Source organism: Pundamilia nyererei, unplaced genomic scaffold (genome assembly GCF_000239375.1).
Source record: "Pundamilia nyererei isolate P.nyererei 1_Seehausen unplaced genomic scaffold, PunNye1.0 scaffold00015, whole genome shotgun sequence".
Taxonomy (NCBI): domain Eukaryota; kingdom Metazoa; phylum Chordata; class Actinopteri; order Cichliformes; family Cichlidae; genus Pundamilia; species Pundamilia nyererei.
This window is the reverse complement of record NW_005187416.1, coordinates 3,736,365-3,756,148: the sequence shown is the minus strand read 5'-3', so window position 1 is coordinate 3,756,148 and position 19,784 is coordinate 3,736,365. Positions and strand designations below refer to the sequence as shown.

The window sequence follows — 19,784 nt, the reverse complement described above, 5'->3', positions numbered from 1 at the left end:
ATTTTGAGTAAAGGCAAGAGAAATAATGCTACAAAGATTAATTTGCAGAGTTATTATTATTTTTATTTTATCAAGTCTCCTTTTGTATAAATTTAAAAAGAAAGTAAAGTTACACTTTTCAAATATGTGATTATGTAGATGTTAATAAAAACACAGCTAATGAGTAAAAAATTGTTACAAAACTAATAATACTGCAAACACTTCTACACTCTGCCTTTGGTCAAATATAATTTTACAGCAGTGCTGAACATTTTATGCAACCAATTTCACATAAACAAAAACTAAGCAACATCTTATTGTCATGAGTTTATATATACTCACTGATTTACTAAAACTTGTGCTTACATTTGAACTTACATTATGTGTAATTGTTTTAGTTGTTCAGTGTTTGTCTGTAACATAAGTGAGTGTTTGTCTCCGCCTAGCGGCTGACTTGCATCATTTTAATGTCAAACTTCACTGGCTACCTGCATTTTCTTCAGGTACAGCCTATATAAAGTCCAACCTGACATACAACACATTAATGAAAGGAGAACACCTCTTCAGCATTTAGCACAGGTGTACAGGTAAAGTGTTTGGCGGTGTTGGAGGAGCATGCAGCACACATTCCCCGCACAGCCAAGATCAGGGCGTGGTGGTAACTCGTTTATTACAGGTTACAAACTATGTGGCCATTGAGACGAAGCGCAGTCAGTTTGAACTTTGTAGGTCGTGAGCAGCGTTTTCGCCCTGCGCCTCCCACTTTGTGGCGCGCACACCAGGATTTGCATACAGAGGAGTAGAGCGCCCGCCTCCCTCAAGAGTTTGGTTTTCCTTTCCAAGCAGTACGTTTCTGACCAGACTTTGCTCGGCAGAGGTGGAAGTTAAACTCGGGTGGATCGACTCCTCCGCCCAGCCAGCGCTGACAGACCTGCTCTGTTTTATCCCGCTGTGCGTTTTCCCCACTTCAGCTGTCGCTCCGTCGGTTTTGTGACGTTCTGGGCCGATCCATCAAGATGTCTCAGATGAACAAGAAAACGATCACGACGACGACCAGCTTCAGGAATCTACAGGCCTCTCCGGAGCCGATGGTTACAAGGCTTGTCTCCCCCAGCCCTGTGTTCTCCGGGAGCTCCGTGTCGTCGGTGACACCGATGTCTCAGGTGTCTCAGGTGTCCGCGGTGCCGTACGCGGTAAACGGCGCCAGCTATGGGACGTTGCGGTACCTGGTGCCTGTGCAGCAGCAGCAGCAGCAGCAGTCCTTCGTCCTGATGCAGCAGCCTATGATGCAGCAGCCTGTGATGCAGCAGGTGGTGTCCCCGATGTACCTGCAGAATATGCAACAGCTGAGCATCAGCAACCAAAACGACTACATGTACCAGGATCTCAGCATGACAGAGGTGAGGTCATGCGCGCATTCAACCAGTATTCCCCCCACAACTCTTATTATTTAGTCAGTTCAAAAGTCTAAGAAATACTGGGAGGCAAACCAAAAAAGGAATATGGTTTACTGACAGCAACTAAGAATGAAGATTTCTTAAGATATGTTATTTGCAATACCCACAATAATCACCCACATTAAAGTCTTCTTTGTTGGTGTGATGCAAAACACCACAGAGAGTTTCCAAAACATGAGATCCTTGCAGAAGCTTCATTAGAAATCAGATATCTTCAGGCAGCACTTTCAGGGATTTCTTTTTAATATAAAAAGTACTTTTTTCCACCACTGCTTTTATATTACTTGTGTTTGTTTTCCATGTGTGTTTGAAATTAATCATCTGACATTTTAATGACCACTAAATTACTATCATTATTGGTTAACACAACAAAACACACCTTTCAACTTTTCATGTATTTTGAAATGTATTTTTCTTTGGACGCCTGGAATGTAAATGTGTCTCTAAAGCACATTCGGTTATCTTCTGTTATTTACATTAGATATAAATAAACTAGACATTTTTCATACTGTTATACTGTTATATGTTTGCATTTCCCCCAAAATAATTTATTTAACACAGTACAGTGGGCTACGTACTGACTGATTTCACTCACTAAAACTAAGCGTTTTACACATTAGAGATAAAAACACAAGCATAAAATGCTACATATGAGTATCAGTACAGATTTGGTGGTTTTGATGCAATCTATTAGATCTTGTGTTGGTATAAATCAGTTTCTGCTCACACATGGCTGTTAAGCATCTTTAGATGGGTGATTGGTTTAAGTTGCAGTCAGCTATCAGAGCAGGGAGGCTGCTGTGTGCAGATAGTATGGGTCAGCCATCAGGAAAGCATTAGCCATGTAAGCATGTTCCTAATATGGCATCAGCTTCTCATTTCTCTCACTGTGCTGTAAATTTTCTCAAGGCTCAGGTGATGTTTGTGCAGTTGAAGACACTTTTTCTGATTTGCTGGCATGAAGGAGGAATTTATATTTTTACTATGTAAATATAAAATTGAGCCTTTCCCATTTAATACGGGCGATCGTGGCTCAAAGAGTTGGCAGTTTGTCTTGTAACCGGAAGGTTGCGGGTTCGAGCCCCGGCTCGGACAGTCTCGGTCACCTATCACCTACTGGTGATGGCCAGAGGGGTCGATGGGGCGATATGGCAGCCTCTGTCAGTCTGCCCCAGGGCAGCTGTGGCTACAACTGTAGCTGCCTCCACCAGTGTGAGAGTGAATGAATAGTGGAATTGTAAAGCGCCTCGAGGGCCCCGAAAAGCGCTATATAAATGCAATCCATTATACTGCATATTAGTGATGGGAATTCTGGATCTTTCGGCTTGGCTCACTAAAAAGAGCCGGCTCTAAGGGCCGTTTCGTTCGCGACCGACACATCACTACTGCATATGCTATTTTTTTAAGTGGGGTTTAGCAGAGTGAAAATCTGTCATGTGTATCGCTTCATTAGATTAAAAACAATATGCAGAGTAAAGTAAATATCCAGAATAATGCCAGAAATCATTTAGTCGAAAATTCTTTAACATTATTTTATGTCTTTAAAGAAATGCATGAGTACATAAATACTTACTTGCATTACAGCAAGAACTTCTGTTCATTATATACAAACACAGAGAGCACAACCAATCGCTCACATTGAAGCTACACATGGAGGCCGTCGTACCGTGTCTGCAAAACATCTTCTAGAAGGGGGCTAGTAGACTTGTTGAATAACTGTTAGTAGTTGAGGTGGGGGTCTTTTCTTTAGATTTAAATACTCTGATTACAGTATTTAGTTTCCTTAACTGATTACCCAGTAAATTATTGCTGTGCTGAAAAGGCAGATAATGTATGACCCAGATGTTCAGGCTTCAGGCTCCTATTAATGCTCAGGTAAAGGCACTTTTTTCTGCTCTTAGCTCTTTATGAGGTCAGTTAGAAAGGAAAATAGTCATCTCAGGCACATGACTCTGGCTGTGAGAACAGCAGCACCATCCACTTGTAGTTAAAATCATCAGTTTGTAAGGTGAAGCCAATTAGAAGAAGCCACGGGCTAACTGATGAATAATTTTAATGGTGAAGTATACAAAGCTACTATAGTAGAGGTAAGAATAAAGTGCTTTAAATGTCTTGCATTATCTCCCCACATTTATTCAAGGATTAAGGAACTTTTGCCAGCTCGGCCCATTGCCAGTAAAACAAACAGCTTAAGGCTCGGTCGCTGGCAAAATACGATATGGCATCATTAGCAGTACGTCCTCATGATCACTACCAAGTGTGCTCTAGGTCTCTTGAGTTTTGCCACCTGAGTACACTCAGCCTGAGCTCCGATTTCTCTGAATCTTAATCTTCCTTGATCATTTGTTGATTTACGAGACACCGGTGTGGTCCTCCAATTCCCAAAGTCTTGCCAGCGAACATTTCCCTGCTCCAGTAATTGCTTCCTGAATATGTTGGCCTCTGTGCCTGCAATGGTTTACACAAGGTTTCTGCTGCAGGCTGAAAACATTTGAATTATATCAGCTTTCTACATTTTTATCTGCCTCTTTAATGATGATTTTATTTCATATATCTAGCGTCGAGTGCAGCAGAATTGAAAAACTTCCTCTGCGTCTTTTTTTACTTTGGCTACTTACAATTTCAGGCTCATTCTGCTGCTTAAGCCACTGCATTGAAAGCTAAGTGCTCACACCGTGTGTGATAAAGAAGTGCTGCCACACCCCGTCTGACTGCTGAGGCGGCATGCCCTGACTTTTGAAGACTCATTTATTGTTCCACCTGATGGGATCTACATCTGCTCAAGTAGACTCTGGTGATCGAGTGTTTAACTTCGTCTTTCGTTTTTTTAATTATTGAAGGAGCTGAAGCTGATTTGTTGTGCCAGTAACTTACAGGACTTTCACTTTAGAAAAAGCTGCCATGCTCTATAGTTAGCTCTTAATGACTGGAGGCTGTGCATGTAGTATAGTAATGTAGTAGTACTACATGCTGTATTTGACCGTTTATCATTTTTAGGTTACTCTTGGCACTCGTTTGCATTGTTTATAGTTTAAGTAATCATCAAAGGTGTTTGTTAACCCTTTATTGACCAAGATTCATAAAGGCCTCAAATACCTATTTTTTATCTTGGCTATAAAATTGTAAAAAGATTAAAATCTCATCATTCAGGAAAGTAAGGGAATAGAAGCAGACATAGTAAATATAGGCAGAGGGGATTCGTTCTGTCTGTGTTCAGACAACAATACCTTCTGAATGTCTTGTGCTGTCATTATACACTGATTATTCCCATACAGCCTTCTTTCTTAAACTGTTTAATTTTGTCTCTGTTGGAAACGGTAATGAAGTTGCAGTCATTTAAAGAGGACTTGTAAAATGGGCTTGCTAGCAGGCCCATGGTAGATAAAGGGTTAAACATCATTTTTTGAAACAGTTCGCTGTCCAGACGTCTCACTTTAATAGGACTGACTGATTAGGAATGGGAATTCGAGTAACTTACAAGAGCATCCTGGAGAATTGCACACAACATTTCACAATTCAATGCCTCAGTGGGGAAGAAAGGAAAAAATAAGAGCCACAAAGTAGGGATTCTCATGGGTAAAGCATGTTTCATTTAAAATACAACATCTGGCGCTGGTGTATTGGTGTACCGATTTGTTTTCAGATTTTTAAAGCATTGCAAAACTTTTAATTGGCGTGTGCATCCGTGTATACTTTTATTATCAATAGATTCATGGGGAAAAATAGCTGAGCATTTCAGATTTCTACTGTGTCTTAGCGGCAAACCTCATGACCCATGGACCGCTTTTTGTCTAATTCACAGCTTGTTTGCCTCATTGGAATGTATTTTGATTTTTACTGGCTCGGATTCAATTTTCGGTTTTGTTAATGCCTTCAGAGTGAAAAAAAAAAACAAGTGTCAACAATTCTCACAATGTCAGGAAGCCCTTTTTTAAAATTTCTAAAGCATACAAGGCTAAAGCAGCTGTATTCAAATTTCTGGCACGTTGTTGCTGGGTAGACGCCCTCAAATGGGAAATAATAAGCTTTCTAATTTTTCCAAGTTGCACTTAACTTCCCAATGAGCTCCATTTATTTTGCACTGTTATTTATTAGTGCTCCGAACTGGATATCCTGAAGGTCATGATACAAAATCACAAATTCAGATTTATTTAAACACACTGTATGTTGGACATAGAGTTTGTATACCATGTAATTATTTATTTGAAGAGTACAAGGAAGAACCTGGGAAACGAATAAGTAAAATGGGGTTGAGTGTTGTAGGACAGTGAGGCCATGTTTGGGTCTAGCAGAGCAAGATTCATGTTACTAACGGGCCTCAGCTTCTGACTGCTCTGATGGCTCAGTTTCAGATTCAGTTTTTTCTACTAGTGGATTCATATTGCATCACAGAGTGGTGCAGCTTGTTTCAAACAGGGCTTCTCAAAGCTCAGTATAAGATAAATGATGATTATTTTGATGGGGTTCAATGGGTTTTATGGGTGTCCCAAGGACTGAGGTCTCTTGTAGCTCTCTTTATGTCTGACAGTCTCTTCTTTCTTCTCTCCCTCTTTTGCCAACTGTTTCAGAGCACCAGCAGGAAGTCTTCATCTGTGTTCAGCCATTCAACCAGTCCTATCAAGAGCCCTGCGACAAGTGTTGAGGAGGAGGTAAGGACCTCACATTCACCCAGTCACAAAAGCCTCCTTAATGGGTACAAAATGCTCTATAAAGCAGAAGTCTCTGTACTGCCTAAGCATTAGCTCATCACCAGGGATGGGTTTTTCACGATTCCGATTCCATTTACGATTCTGTTTAACGATTCGATTCTTTATCGATTCTTTTTTAAAAAAAGGAGAACACTAAGGTCGATTAGCTTAGAACTTTGTTTTATATCTTCTCTTTGAACAAGATAGAAATTTAGAGGTAACATGGCCTTACAAACCCAACTGTGAGATCTTAAGAGATCCACAGCCTACGGCTCTTCAATGGGTGTCACAGGGTCCCCAGGAAAAAAATTGTAAATGTAAAATAATAAAATAAATATTCTTCTGTAGCAATAACAAAGTATAACATAAATTATTCTGTAGCAATTACACAAGAATATCCAGTAATGTCCTGCCTACAATTAAACACATTCACTTACCGAAAATCGAGGGCATCTGCTGTGGCAGCCTTTGACCACAAACTGAGTCACTGCTCGGTGACATTCGTCTATCCTGGCCTGAAAGGAGACGCTACCGGTAGACTGCAGCGAGAACTGCCAGCATCTGAGCCAGACTAAATGCACAGTAATGGCAGGTTTTGTAATAAGGCAGATCGCGCTAACATAATATGCACTGTTAGTTGATTATTTACCTGCCGCATTAACGGGAGAGGACGTGCAAACGTTACCGCTGCTGCTGGGTTGGATTTCACGAGTCTGGAGCGAATTAAAAACACGACATTCATTTAAGGTCATTGTGTGTTTTGTGAGCAAATGCGTTTGCATATTCGTAGTGTTTCCTCCCTTAAATGAAATATCTACTTTGCAAGTATTGCAAGTTGCCCTGTTGTCATCCGTTCTCGTAAAGTATAACCAAACTTTTGAGCCTTTGAGCCGCTTAGCGACATGTTTCCTGCCATGTAAATGACGCTCCGCAACGTGGTGACGTCATTCGGGGCGACTGGAATCGATAAGGGAATCGTTTGCAAAAATGGCAAACAATTCCAAGGAATTGGAACAGTGGGAACCGGTTCTCAACAAGAACCAGTTTTCGATACCCATCCCTACTCATCACTGATTTTAAAGCTACAAGAGCACAAGCTTCAAATCTATTTAAAGTATATTTAGTTTGTTTCATGGTGTTAAGATGAACGAAAAGTGCAAATAATGATAAGAATAATATTTGAAAAAAGTCAGCAGCAATAGGAATACAGGTCGAAACTCCACCAACAGACATTTCATGTCAGTGATGAACACATCATTAGGCAAATGAGACTGTAGCTTGTTATAACAAGTCAGAGGTGGGTCCATTATATGACAGTGTCATTTCAAGATTAAAAAGAAAAACTTAGAGAGAAGAGGTTTTGCACCACACCACAGTCTAGTTCAACAGGTTCACGCCGCAAGCATTCAAGAGCAAGGAAACCCCCAAACTGTGTTTGACATGTAAATGCAAAGGATGGACTGCATTACAGTTATATACAAATTAAATCAACAGTAATTCAACATAAATGTGAAGTTGTGAGGCAGAGAGTGACTGGACAGTTAAAACGTTTAAATCTATCTTTTGTTTCTGCCGCATTTCAGCGAATATTTAAACATGTACATTAGTTGTGTGGTTAGAAACATGCTGCACATTGATGTCTAATCACCGAAAGACTGTTTGCTTGTACCTGAGCATCAGCACTGATGCAACAAAAAAATCAATCAATCAAAATTTAAACCCAAAAGACAAGACTTCAACTTGTTATGAATCAAATTATGAATTTGATAATCTGAACACAGAAAAATCTGATCATAGTCCAATATTTTTGATACAGCAATTGTTGGTTTCTGTCTGTAGTTACAGACACTTTGAAGTCAAAGCTGTTTCTTCAACATGAAAATTGAAAAAGACGGAAAAATGCAGAAGGGGTGTGGAGTTCGTCTGTCAGTTAGGCAGGGACACACCCATCAGTCTCAACATGGGAACACTAGTTCATCAAAGTACAGTAGCATAGCAAGTGTTTTCTGTTTTTTATCTGGTTTTGTTTTAAAATGAATTCAGCCAGGGGCAACTCATTGCACATGCATGCTTTCTGTGCAGGCAGCAACGCCCTGCTTTGCAGTCACACTGTTACCAGAGCACTTTGTTCGTAATCACAGGACCAGAAACGGTCACAACATTGACAAACCATGCTGGGTGGGTGTGAAAATTGAGGTGTGTCTGGCCACTTCCCAGAGGCCTTTGCTGTAGGTGGATGCATTCTTTTGATTTGAACCTGCAGTGTCATGTATATGGCTGTTGTTACAGGAGGGAGGATCTTTGATTTATCGAGCTGGTGTGGCATTTTTTCTTGGCACAGCCGAAGAAAATCCTGTGTATCTAAACACACTGTTAAGTCTGTTAAGTCCACTAACAAATTAATCAGCCAGTCCACAGTTATGTAATACTTCATCACTGACATATTTCCACTTTTATGACCTTTGACTTGTTTATTGTGAAGGTAAAGCTGATTTGACCACTTGATAAAAAAGAAATGGCTTGTGTAAATGAAACCCTAGTTAACTATTCCAATGCTGTAAAACTTTGCAATTCAACAAATATTGTACCAGCCTGATTATAGGTAGCTACATTGCCTTATAAGCTTACAGCATTGTCATTTGCATGTTTTGATAGTCTGATGAAAATATCACAAGCCACTTTTTATCAGCATCGGTGAAGCCCGTCTGGTCAAACTGACTTACTTCCTGTGTTCTTTCTTTGCTTTTATGACTTTTTCATCTTTTTCTATGTCTTCTTTGGCATTTTTGTCTTTTTCTTCATTTCTTTTCACTTAATCTTAGAATAAAACGGTTTGATATGAAAAGGTAAAACTTCGTAATCACAGTCTTTGCTCGTACATCAACCATCTGCAGAGTGTCCTGGAGTTACCCCTGCCTCTAATCTGCTTTCGCTCCAACTTGCTCGCAGCGTTCTTTCCCGTCAGCTCGTCAGTGACAACTTATTACTAATCAGCTTTTCTTGACCTGCTTGAAGAATTCTTTCTTGATGATTTCATTTTTAGTGAGGATAAAGTGACATGAAGCAAATTGTGGTTGACCTGACTTTTTTTTTTCTCAGAAAAAGAAATGTCTGTCAGTCTGCTCCTGACTTTAATGATGGTTTTCATTTTTAACATTTTTTGAAGTCATTTGAAGCCACTTTGAGCACAAACGCCACTCTTACTGTGTGACACATTCTTGGAAATTTGACTAAAACATTTCTCAACACACAGCATGTTTGTAATGAACACGGACCCACCGGTGAGGCCGGAAAGATTGGAGGGCTAAAATTGTCCATCTCCGTGGGAGGGGAACAAGTTCAGAAAACAAAACCCAAAACATGATGGATTCTTGTAGTGTGCAGAGACGGCTGGAGTGCTGTTGAATGTCACAGAGGCCTTTTGACCTTTGTTATCTGAGGACTGAAAGACATTCCCTGAGCACTTGAGAGCGGTGGGGATTGGTTATTAGATGCAAATGCAGATGCTAATTGGCAGACTGGTCATTTACCTCTCACCTTTTTCCATATTCATCATCAGCCATAGTGCAATGAGGCTGCACAGTGTGGATAAGAGGTAGAATCTGAAGCGTAAAGGGAAATTCACCCATGAGCTGCAACCTCCAGGCCTGAAAAGTGAAGCCAATGCATACCTGCTAGAAACTGCAGTTCTGCAGGCTGACTCCAAAGGCACATCAATCTTGTTAAAATGCCCATCTATACAATAGAAATATGCACGCTTAAAGCACGATACAAAGAGCTGTTAAGGGCTTTTACTTTAGGGTAAGGTAACATATATACATTTAAATACTATGATCTAACTGTTAGATGCACAGGCGGTTACCTCACATCTGGTAGATTCTAACAGATGTGAGGTAACTGCCTCACATCTGTGTAGGTTCTACATCATCCAGGTAATCGTTGAGCGCTTGAAATGAAGAGAACTGGACTTGTGTGTTTCACCTCTCATCCAAAAGGCTTCTTCAGTTCTAAATGATCTGATAGAGAGTCCCAGCTACTCTTTTTGGAGGCTGTTCACATTTTTGTTTTGGTTTGAATGAAGTCATGTTTCATAGGCTGTACAGTGTGTGACAGCAGCAGATAAAATGTTTCCAAAAGCAACACGACGCGACTGATTAACAAAGAGTATCAGTTAACCCTGAATGGAAGGTGTGGCATAACTGAATCTTCTCAAGATCAAACTCTGTTTTGTAGATCTGACTTGTATCAGGCGCCTACAGAGAAGAAAATGAATATAGCGCTTCCTTTGCACTGACCAGGTAACCATTACCGCTGTGACCTACATCATGTTTGTCACCAGCCAAGTCTCGGCTTAAATTCTAGCGATAAACACGGGAAGATCAAAGGAGAAAAAAGTTGCCGGACCAGTTTTGAAAATGTTACCCACAGTGAAAAAAAACATTTAACCTATTCTCTCTCTCACACACACACAACATAAACAGACTTCCACAGGCACGCAAGGGACGCTTCTCTAAAATGCATCACTACCTAAAATGCTGCTGTCACAGAGCCAATCAGCGTGCAGTGACCGTAGGACACTCTACACCGCGCCACTGCTTTGCATGCAAATGAAAGTTTACAGTTGCAGGTCTGTACAGGCTGAAGTTAAAATTGTATATATTAGCATATTTATGACCTGGGAGCGGGTTTGACTGTGACATCTGGTGCAATGAAACGCAAATTTCACATGGCAGCAGATTCATGTGTTACATGAAGGCCCCAGCTTTTGCAAGGTATAGTAAAAAGCATGTCTGCACATGTGTTTCTTGCTTTATGTGAAGCGAAATCTTGTTGCTTGAGGATAGTATTCATTTTTATTAAACAGGAGGGCTTTTGTCTGTGTGGCAGTAGCTTTGGCCTGTTCATTCACCCTGCCAGGTTCATGTTTTCCCACTTTTGTGTGAAAGCACTTGGATTACCTGCACGGAGCAAGTTTTAGAGCATAACACGGTTCTCTGACGAACGAGAACAGGGGGTGCAGCTAAAGAATGTTTTCATAATTACTCTGATTTTTTCTTCATGAATTAATGCTTATATGCCAGAAGATGTTGCAATCAGTTTTTTAACAAAATAAAGAAAAAATGAAGAAGAAAAACAGTTGTCCAAAATAAACAGATATGAGCTTAGAATAACAGGGGAGGGATCTTAAGGTTTGGAGACTCCATCTCAAAGGTCATCTTAGGGCAGATTAGCTCCAAGGAACTCCTGTTCTGACTTGGATGAATGTTGGGAAGGAATGTCGTAATTGTTTTAACTTTGAACCTCAAATGTAACATATTTGTCAAACTGTCTCAACCTTTATGTGTCAGTAGAAGGACGAGGAGGGTTTTTACATGTGTCCCACAGGACCAGACCGTTAATAAGGAACGGTACTGTGGAGTCCTCAGGGACAACATTTGGCTGTGGATTTGCCTTCCTGTGAATTTTTCATGTGCTTGCATGGAGTGATTTAAAAATAGCAGCAGGGCTAGAACGGGTGCAGAGGTGCACAGAGACGACCCCGAAGAGGAGATCTGTCTGATTTAATGACTTGTGATTCAGCAAGCACATAGTAAATTCTCACATAGTAAAGGTCAACGCATTAATGTGTGGCTTTATAGTTTCTCTTAGGAAGATATTTGATGTGGAAGCAACATTCAGCATTTTTTCTGTCTTTTACAATGGATGGAAACTTCTACATCTCTGATGCCGTGTAAAGAATCAGATTTCAAGGATTCCCTGAAGTATTTCGTGCTCTGACAAAAATTCTCTGCCAAATGAAAAACTACAGGTTCATGGGTAATTAAGCAGGATGGTTGTTGACAGACATGTTTGGTGTGGAGGATGCAGTCTTTACGACTATCTTCTGTGAATGTGATTAGCTGTGTTTGAGCTGAAGGTTTCTGAAGGTTTATGCGCCGATGCTTCCTTAGAGGGTTTTTCTCACAGCTGTGTGGTATGTGAGGTTTTCAAGCCTAATTATAGGATGGTGAAGAAGGGAGTCACATTGAGGTGAAGCAAGAATGATGATATCATGTTTTAAATGTTTAAATTTAAGAAATCTCTTAGGAATTATCACTGTCCACTTTTTTATCTTGTTAAAAAGATCAACAGCTGATCAAACAGGTGATCCACACAGATCCAGCCTGTCTGACGTGAGTTTCCTGTCATATTTTCTGCAGTGTCAACTCCTTTCAAACATAGCAAGTTTCAAAGAGCTGAAATGCATCATGTTTTTTATCATGAGTATACCATCTGCTCCTCAGTCTTCTCTGCTGATAAACACCCACAGACACAGAGTTATAACCTTATGCTGCAATCGCTTTGGCGTCAGTGAGGTTTTCAGTTGAGTTGACTTCATAGTCAAGTTCAAGTTTTCAAATTTTTTCGTTGTCAGTGTCATGTTTTATTTTTTTCTTTGAAGCTAATGGATTATACATTTTTGTTTTGAAAGTTGAACTGCCATTAAATTAGCAGATTAAAAGTCATTTATCAATTGTAGTTCAAAAAGCCGGCACAGCTATGTTGATCTCATTCATGCTTGTTGTCTTTTTTTCTCACAATTTATTGAAGGCACATAAATGAGAGAAATACAGACTGGTGATCTGTTCAGAGTGAGCCCCAGCTTTTGCCCTCTTCATATCCAAAAGCCCAGAGATGTTTTTGTAAATATAGTCATTATTTGATGTACACGTTGTGTAAATAATACTTTCTGGTGTAGCTGGATTCTTGTAGGATATCACTATCACATGTGAATCCGTCTTGCCTTCAAGACAAACTGTGGTTTGGCTGGCCTTTTTTGTTTTCAGTGACTGAATCCATCTTCACGAGCATGCACTATATGTCAGTGCTGTTGCTGAGCTACAAAACTGTGGTTCATCCAAGCATCTAATCATTAAGGTAACACAGTCTGTACCTGTTAAAGGTCAAACTTAATAGTCATAATCACAGAAGCCCCTGCACTATAATTGGAAACCCAACACATGCAGTGTTGCCAGCTAACAAATATCCCACCTGTTCAATGCATCCTGTTGAGTTCCTGTTTTAGTTTTACTCGGTGGCTTCCAGTGTAGGAGTTATTTATTTCCTACTGAGGGAATCTGAAAACTGTGGACAAAACTGTGAACTAAAGGTCTGGCTTAAAACAGCATTAAACTCTATTGTAATAATATCCCATTTGAATGTTTATTTTTAACAAGATTAAAATGTCTCGTGTCTCACTTTTGTGAATGAAGGATTTTACACGTCTGATGTCTTTAAAAATTTAATTTAATGTTTGTTCGGGCTTGCCAAGATGTCGACAGATCAGCAGGTGTCTCTGCCGTTCACATGATGGCCGATTGCTCAGCAGAAACTTATGAGTCTCAATAGGAAGTTCAGTTTAGGCTGTTTCAGTCTGCCAACAGTAGATGGCTATGTGCAAGCAGCTTTGCAACCCACCTTCACCTCAGTTCCCCATTTTAATGCGGCTTCTGACTGTTCCTGGCTCAATAATTCATAATAATTTAAATTATTTTTTAATTAAATAATTTAAAAAGTCTTAAAAAGACAGACTGAGTCATGCACACACAAATGCGTGATAAGGATTTTTTCTTCAGTATGCACACACAAAGACGCTCACAGAGACTCACACAAAGAGGCTTGTGTGGTAACGTGACTCTTCTCTCTCCAGTAACAATCTCTAGTGTTTCTCAGTCACTCAGGCTTCTGAGAGCCTGTGTGGCTCATGCACTGACCTGCACACACACACACACATTGACCAGAAGGCCTGCCGTGGTGAAGAAGTGAGGTGATGATGTATTGAGTTACTGCTCTTTGTGGAAGCTCCATTCATAGCCCGTGACAGTCAGCTACTGAAGGCTGAAAGAGTTTTGTTTGCATTCAAAACAGGAAGCTGCTGCTTTTTCAACTTTTTTTTAACCACGTTTACTTAAAATACCTGATTTCTTATCACAGGTAAAAACAATCTTATCTCCAGTTAAGAAGAAGAAAATCAACCTGGAGCACCTCAACCATTTGAGATGGTAAACATGAAACGCAATTACCCTCATACTGCTGAAAGGCTGTAACTAATGATTATTTGCATTAACCTGTAGTGACATACTGACTGGTATTATTTTTGAGTAGCTATATAAATGTATGCAATTTGAAGATTTTGTTGCAGTTTTATATCTTTTTGATATCCGTTTGTTTTTTTGGTTTTTTTAATCTAAGACGTGTGGGAAGTGGCTTTAAAAGACTGTTGAATTAGTGTGTGGATCCACCGTGACATTCATACCAGTCGTCTGTCGTGCATTGTGAGAGATTTTATTGCCACCAAGCTGTAGGTGCATGTTTACAGATAAAAGAGATCACAGATCAACTCATTTAAGTCACTTTAAATGGGACTGGTGAGTGTAGCTGTGGAATATAGTTTATTAAAAAAAGGAGGATATTTACACTTTTGACTCTAACCTGTGAAAACGAATAATATTATATAGATTACATGCCATTACCAGCATGTCTGCTGATAGCAAGCGGCTTGTTTTAGAGTCGTGTTTGTGTCCAGAGTGATCTGCCCGTCAGTCATTTCTACACTCCTTTTCTCTGCAGACACTCCCACCTCCACGCTGTTATAGTTTTTGTGTAGCCGCCTCATTCCTTTTGTTTCCCATTTCTCTCTTACTGTTTAAGAATTAGAAACAGGAGAAAGTAGTGCCAGTCTTTGGCACTGCTGTGACCTTTGAGCTCTGTGTGGGATCATTAACCAACCTCGAGGTTTCACAGTGTCTAGATAGGATTTACAGCCTGTCAAATACCAGAGTTGTGCGTCATCTGAGTCGCTTGTTTTTTCTTCCTCTGTGAGAGCTGGACCTGTTTTAATAAACAAAATCGCTCTTTGTGTGATTTATTATATAAAAACGTGCATTTTACTTACTGTTTATCATGCTTTTGTGCTGCTTTCATTGTCTGTTGTGCCTCACATCTCATAATACAATACAATTTTATTTATATAGCACATTTAAAAACCAGATGTAGGCCAAAGTGCTTCACAGAAACCAAATAAATACAAGTAAATAAAATAATAAAATAAAATAGGTACAAATAAAATATACTAACAGGTGGGAGACTTAACTTAGTACGTAACACAGATCATGCGCATGAAACTTACTGTGGGTTTTTTCAGGATTAGAGGGATGTTTATATTTTCACTTTGCAAAAATTAAAGATAACATTGAGATAAGCCTTTCTTTCTGTTGAGGGATTAAAGTTTTGAAACTTCAGCAGTTTTTTTGGTTTAGTCAGGCTTGTCTCACACAGGTAAGCGATTGTCTTGCATTTCTGGCTTCCCAGAGCTTGTGAGAAGTTACCTGAGCTTGTTGCTATCTTTCAGGCATTTAAACAGCTTCACTACATGTGTTTTTCTTCCCTTCTCTGGAATTTCCTTGACCCTTATTTTAACAATAGTAACGCTCACCTCCTGTGCCACTGTTTCCTGATAGGACTTACACAGCAGTTTATTATATGAGCCATGCATAAAGGAAGGTTCCCACTGGTAGTGTTTATGTACCTTATATGCTGAAATACTAGTTCATCAGTAAAAGCTGTAAATTATGATGTAATCTGTTGACACAACCTTGCAGTAACGTCTTTGTGTATGTGTGCAGTGTTTAATCGTGTGGAGGGAAAAAACTATTTTTTGCATGAATTATAGAAAAATCCTGCAGAGTTCTTTTGTTTGTAGTCTTGTGTATGTCTCTTTTATGAGCAAAACATTTTAAAACACCTTTCTCTTTAGCACTGTGCAACACAGTATTAGTGAATAAACACCTCTCTGACAGTGGTGAAAGAAGCTGCACCTGTAGTGCTCTGTGCAGGACCTGCTGACTCTCCAATGGCACAATGCTTTGAACTTCACTTGGTGGGAAATTCCAGCTTGTGATCTTCCCTCGAGCTTGTGTGGAATCTGGCTGAACCACTTTGCTCAGCCACGGTTTGGATGTGTAGGAAGAAATATCTTATCTTATCCTTATCTTTGTTTAGTCCAACGTATTTAGTTTTAAAAAGAAATTTCTGAGTTTACCATTCCGGAAAGATCATTCACGCAGGTGTTTTTAAATAAATAAATGCAGAGAACTCTTTAAAAAAGTCCTAGAACATAATAAAGTAGCTGTTTTTGCAGCTTTAATGCCGTGATTTTCAGTGTTATCGCCAGTGTTGGTCGTCAAATTGGCCAAATTGCTGTGTTTAAATACCTGAGTTTAAAAGTGCCATAAGTAGAATTCAACACGTAAAAATACCTTTTAAGTAAGAACTGGAGCGTTAGTAGTGGAATGTACTTTAAAGTACCAAAAGTAAAAAGTACTCGTTCTGTACTAACAGAATGCATAAGCAGGAATAGGAATTGTTTCAGCTGTGGTGCCAGACTCTTTATGTTGATGCTGGCATTCTCACAGATGTACATTGCAAAACCATGACATCACACTCATTGCAACTTCTGTGCACCCAAGTCACAGGTAGGCCTTAAAAAAACCTGCTAGTACATACTGTGCTCAGAGTCAGGCAATAACACGATCACACTGACAGTAAAAACCTGTGTAGGGTTCTTTTTTCACATAAAAGTCAGCATGAATTATACCTGTGAACTGTAAAAAAAAGAAAAAAACTGAACAGTATGTGCCTGTTGATGAGTCTTTATTAGTTTTATTACTGTTATTTATAAGGTGTTATTAATTTAATTGTTTATACTGAGCCTTTAAGCAGTGGTGGAAAGGGTGCAACTAGTGATTTATAACATTAAAAACATGTCAGACAGTTCAGTCTAGTTTTAGTTTTACGTTTTAATGCATGAAAAAAAGTTAAAACTTTAAAACGTAAAACTCGTCACAGTTTTAAGTTTTCATATTTTTTAAGTCAAAACTTAAATAACGGGAACATCACCTCCCTGTTTGCTCTTTGAAACTGTAAACAAAGAGCCCCAGCTGTACGTTACTTTTTACTAAGCAATTTTAAAATTCACCCTCTTCCGTTGTGGTGAAGAGGGAGCTGAGTGTAAAAGCGAAGCTCTCAATTTACCGGTCGATCTACGTCCCTCCCCTCACCTATGGCCACGAGCTGTGGGTAGTGACCGAAAGAACGAGATCGCGGATACAAGAGGCAGAAATGAGCTTCCTCCGAAGGGTGGCTGGCCTCTCCCTTAGAGAGAGGGTGAGAAGTTCGGCCATCCGGGAGGGGCTCAGAGTAGAGCCGCTGCTGCTCCACATCGAAAGGAGCCAGCTGAGGTGGTTCGGGTATCTGACAAGGATGCCTCCTGGGCGCCTCCTGGGTGAAGTGTTCCGGGCATGTCCCACCGGGAGGAGGCCCCGGGGCAGACCCAGGACACGCTGGAGAGATTATATCTCTCGGTTGGCCTGGGAACGCCTTGGTGTTCCTCCGGATAAGCTGGAGGAGGTGGCTGGGGAGAGGGAGGTCTGGACTTCTCTGCTTAGGCTGCTGCCCCCGCGACCCGGCCTCGGATAAAGCGGATGAAGATGGATGGAATTTTAAAATTGTGAAAAAGTTAAAAAACTACAGCTTGACTATTCCTGTAAAATCTGTATCCCTGTGAAAATACCTGCCAAATATTGTATTAGTGAAACATATCTCTCCTGTAGTGGACAGAAAGTGAAATTAGATATAAAATCAAAGTGCAGTTATTATGTTAATGACTGGTTGTCCATGTACATAATAGCTCTTGAGCAATAACATGTTTAAAGATTTAATATGACAGTATCGACTCATTTGGTTCATCTTAGTTTTTTTCTCCTCGTGTGTAAACTTGAATGAAATATTAATGTCTCAAATTATGGGCAAAACACAAACATGCCTGAAAAACCATTTAGTGTTTTTTTCCTCTCAGTCACTCTCTGTCTCTCTGTTCCTCTGTAAATAATTACAGCCATTACTTGGGACTTTCCCTCAGCTGAAAAGATTCAGAGATGAGATTGTCTTGTTGTAAGATGTCACTGAAGGTCTGGAGGGTTGAGCTGTGAATAAGTGCTTTTTAACAGCCAGCATTTTGCAATTCTCTGCTGCTACATGCACATAGCTGCAGCTGACAGATGTGTTTGGCTTTGATTGAGTGTAGTTTGGAAGTGCAGCATGGCAGATTTCAGCCACCTGTTTTTAAATGTCCAATATTGATCAGTACTTTTGGTTCAGGCCTGGATAGGATCTTTATTTGTAGTGAAGGCCAGCAGGTCAGGGAAGCCCCTTCAGCATTTCAACACAATGGTTCTTCTTCGCATAAAGCCATGAAGACAATTCTGCAGAAGTATTTAAGTGTCCTGCACAGTCTTGACCTTAACCCCATCAGCTTCAGACATGAACTGGAATGCAAACTGCCATCCAAGCCTTGTCTCCCCACATATTTAAGTAATCCTTATGTAAATAAAAGAGTGCAGCCTCCTGGTAGTTGGCTTTTAACCCTTCCTAGAAAGGTCCTCTCAAGAATAGTGGGGCCTTTGAAGCAGCAGTTTAATAAGCTGCAATTTTTAATGTGTTTATTTAACCTTTAAAAAGGTTTAAGATGTCGTTTAGTGCAGCTGTGATTCGGTCTGCTAAGGATTTCTTTTCAAGCGTGATCCCTGTTGGCAGGTGTTCAGCATGTAGCTGAGAAGAGAATTTACTTAAAGCACAAAATTGCATTCCTTACAGTTATCGGCTGAGAAACAGACAAAAGATGACAGATTCATGTCATCATACTGACTCGTCCTGAATTGCTTTGTGTGGCTTATTTCCTGCTGTCTTTACATTTGTGTTAAATCACTTCTGGTGATTTTCTTTAAAAATGTTTAAAATACCTTTCTGGAGAGGAAAGCAAGAACCAACAGGTTACCTAACAGACTTATTTACTTTACTTCTGATCTGAATGTTATTTATTCATTGATTGATTTGATGTGTGCTGTCCAGATTTGCAGAAATGTCTGCTTTCTCTTGAATACGATGCAGTGTCTGTTTCCGAGAGCCTTTGGCTAACTAACCATGAAAAAAGACTGAAAAAGGACTTAATCATGTCATTCGGATAAAACACAGTGCTTATGGATCTGTTTCTGTCCTGGTACTTCTAGGTTGAATTGGAGGTAGAAGAGGAGGAGGAAGAGGAGGAAGGGGATGCTGTAGAAGTGGAGGAGGTGGAGATTGTTAATGTCATACAGTCGAAACCACCTCCAGTGATAGAGAAGATCTCAAGGAGGGAGGTGAGGACTGAGTTGAAGGAGATACCAGAGCCAACAAAGCTGGACACACGTTACTTCGGCGAGCTGCTGGCTGATGTCTACAGGAAGAACTGCGACATCCACTCCTACATCTCCGAGCATGTGTCCAAGATCCGTGGACAGTAAGTAAACTTTAGGCATTTAAGTTCACATCTACATCAGTGTACACACAAGATTAAAATTACTTTATCTATTTGGTGCTAATTTACAAAAACAGCTACCTCAAGATGCTTTATATTGTAAGTTACACACCCCACAAAATTAGAGGGAAAATCTCAACAATCAATACATCCCCTATGAACAAGCACTTGGCAACAATAGGGAGGAAGTACTTCCTCTTAACAGGAAGTAACCTCTGGCAGAACTCGGCTTAGAGAACGGCAGCTTTGCGCCTCAACTAGTCGATG

The 19,784-nt window shown here is 40.0% G+C and overlaps 1 protein-coding gene across 3 annotated transcripts in view; it reads left to right on the top strand.

Moving 5' to 3' along the window:
- The first annotated feature begins 691 nt into the window (after positions 1-691).
- Positions 692-19,784, top strand: part of pof1b (POF1B actin binding protein) — a 35,861-nt gene continuing 16,768 nt past the window's right edge. For all 3 annotated transcript variants that reach the window (XM_005725429.2, XM_005725430.2, XM_005725428.2), the window contains exons 1-3: positions 692-1,379; positions 6,005-6,085; positions 19,231-19,499. In XM_005725429.2, the coding sequence (XP_005725486.1) occupies positions 996-1,379; positions 6,005-6,085; positions 19,231-19,499 (734 nt within the window). In that variant the 5' untranslated portion in view covers positions 692-995. The remainder of the gene's footprint in view (positions 1,380-6,004; positions 6,086-19,230; positions 19,500-19,784) is intronic.